General features: G+C 57.7%; 1 protein-coding gene across 1 annotated transcript in view; it reads left to right on the top strand.

Annotated features, from left to right (window-relative positions):
- Window positions 1-616: 616 nt before the first annotated feature.
- The window catches only part of KIF13B (kinesin family member 13B), a 211107-nt gene continuing 208802 nt past the window's right edge, over window positions 617-2921 (top strand). The window contains 1 exon segment of the mRNA XM_018570085.1: window positions 617-736. Coding sequence (XP_018425587.1) covers window positions 682-736 — 55 coding nt within the window. The 5' untranslated portion in view covers window positions 617-681.

Here is a 2921-nt window from a genome sequence, read left to right as displayed (position 1 = left end):
GTGCTCTGATATCAGTAGTACCTAGGCACAGGAAGTGCTCTGATATCAGGAGTACCTAGGCACAGGAAGTGCTCGGATACCTGGAGGTGAAGACTCCATGTCCTCATGAATATCAGGGGGTCCCTCAGGGACCCCTTAGGGGCTGTTACCCACATGCTGCCCCCGGGGTCACTCATCAGGGTATGTGCCCTGTGAGAGGTGACGGGTGCAGAAACGGTGAATCAGGGGCTCAGATCTTCCATTGTCCAGGGCGGGGCGGGGAATGATGGCTTTGGCCTCCCATAGTTTGGGGTCACCCGGCACCGATCTGTGTGAAATCTCCACATTCCGGGGACAATGGTGACAAATGTCCCCCCATACAGAGCACCTGACCTGTGTAAGGGGGGGGGGGTATGTAGTGCACAATGGCTTCCACAGGGAGGCGCGCACACGTCATTCACGGCGGCGGACATTCCTCAGTGCCGGTGTTCTGTCAGACCAACACCGGCCGCCATGTGTCCGTCATAGACTGAGCTGAGAGAAGCCGCACGGTCTCCATAGCAACAAGCGGAGGAGAGGGGAGCCGGGGACTTTTAAAGCGTGACGTCATGACGTCTCGGCTCAGGCTCCTCCTCCTGTCACCTCCCACCTCGCAGAGACGGAAGCCGGCGGGGTCCGGGCAGGTCCGGGGCTGGCGGAGAGATGAGCGACTCCAAGGTGAAGGTGGCCGTCCGGATCCGGCCTATGAACAGGAGAGGTGAGCGGGGGAGGGGAGGAGAAGGGGGACACCACCCGGGAGAAGAGGGGTGACAGGGTGCCGGGACCCCTCCGACACTGACAACTACACTGACACTGCGAGCACTGACACCCGGGGGGCGGCACTGCTCTGCACGGAGCTGCTGGGATTCCTCTGATACTTTGTAACAACTTTTTAACTACTTTTCATGTTACACTGCTGACTGCTCCCCGGTACCCCTGACAGTTTACACGGCTGACTGCTCCCCGGTATCCCTGACAGTTTACACGGCTGACTGCTCCCCGGTATCCCTGACAGTTTACACGGCTGACTGCTCCCCGGTATCCCTGACAGTTTACACGGCTGACTGCTCCCCGGTATCCCTGACAGTTTACACGGCTGACTGCTCCCCGGTATCCCTGACAGTTTACACGGCTGACTGCTCCCCGGTATCCCTGACAGTTTACACGGCTGACTGCTCCCCGGTATCCCTGACAGTTTACACGGCTGACTGCTCCCCGGTATCCCTGACAGTTTACACGGCTGACTGCTCCCCGGTATCCCTGACAGTTTACACGGCTGACTGCTCCCCGGTATCCCTGACAGTTTACACGGCTGACTGCTCCCCGGTATCCCTGACAGTTTACACGGCTGACTGCTCCCCGGTATCCCTGACAGTTTACACGGCTGACTGCTCCCCGGTATCCCTGACAGTTTACACGGCTGACTGCTCCCCGGTATCCCTGACAGTTTACACGGCTGACTGCTCCCCGGTATCCCTGACAGTTTACACGGCTGACTGCTCCCCGGTATCCCTGACAGTTTACACGGCTGACTGCTCCCCGGTATCCCTGACAGTTTACACGGCTGACTGCTCCCCGGTATCCCTGACAGTTTACACGGCTGACTGCTCCCCGGTATCCCTGACAGTTTACACGGCTGACTGCTCCCCGGTATCCCTGACAGTTTACACGGCTGACTGCTCCCCGGTATCCCTGACAGTTTACACGGCTGACTGCTCCCCGGTATCCCTGACAGTTTACACGGCTGACTGCTCCCCGGTATCCCTGACAGTTTACACGGCTGACTGCTCCCCGGTATCCCTGACAGTTTACACGGCTGACTGCTCCCCGGTATCCCTGACAGTTTACACGGCTGACTGCTCCCCGGTATCCCTGACAGTTTACACGGCTGACTGCTCCCCGGTATCCCTGACAGTTTACACGGCTGACTGCTCCCCGGTATCCCTGACAGTTTACACGGCTGACTGCTCCCCGGTATCCCTGACAGTTTACACGGCTGACTGCTCCCCGGTATCCCTGACAGTTTACACGGCTGACTGCTCCCCGGTATCCCTGACAGTTTACACGGCTGACTGCTCCCCGGTATCCCTGACAGTTTACACGGCTGACTGCTCCCCGGTATCCCTGACAGTTTACACGGCTGACTGCTCCCCGGTATCCCTGACAGTTTACACGGCTGACTGCTCCCCGGTATCCCTGACAGTTTACACGGCTGACTGCTCCCCGGTATCCCTGACAGTTTACACGGCTGACTGCTCCCCGGTATCCCTGACAGTTTACACGGCTGACTGCTCCCCGGTATCCCTGACAGTTTACACGGCTGACTGCTCCCCGGTATCCCTGACAGTTTACACGGCTGACTGCTCCCCGGTATCCCTGACAGTTTACACGGCTGACTGCTCCCCGGTATCCCTGACAGTTTACACGGCTGACTGCTCCCCGGTACCCCTGACAGTTTACACGGCTGACTGACCCCCGGTACCCCTGACAGAGGACACGGCTGTCTGATCCCTGGTACATGCTGGCTGTGCCTCGTTCTTTCAGATATCACATGCACAGTTACTATAAATCCCCCCCCTGCTGCTTTCAGGGTCTATTGCCACTTGTCCATTTTAATGCAATTTTGTTGCTTTGCAAGTAAAGTTTCCGGCTTGTTCACGTCACTGAGATTGTTTATCATGAAAGGGAAAGTTGACCTTCATGGGCCTGTTGACACTGACACGTGTGCGTTACCGTGCGTGCTGCATGTGCACAGAGCAGAGTCCGGCCTCCGGTGTCCTCTGACATTGGACTCTGTGATGAGCTGAGTTCCGGAGTGACGGCCCGCTTTGTGTTCTGTTCACCCGACGGTCACAGAGTTGTATTGTTCTGTTTGTTTGATTTTAGTGGCTGGGCTGCACCTT

Source organism: Nanorana parkeri, unplaced genomic scaffold, assembly GCF_000935625.1.
Source record: "Nanorana parkeri isolate BGI_ZX_2015 unplaced genomic scaffold, ASM93562v1 scaffold1453, whole genome shotgun sequence".
Lineage (NCBI taxonomy): Eukaryota > Metazoa > Chordata > Amphibia > Anura > Dicroglossidae > Nanorana > Nanorana parkeri.
Note: the sequence above shows the minus strand (reverse complement) of the source record. Positions and strands in the feature narration are given on the sequence as shown.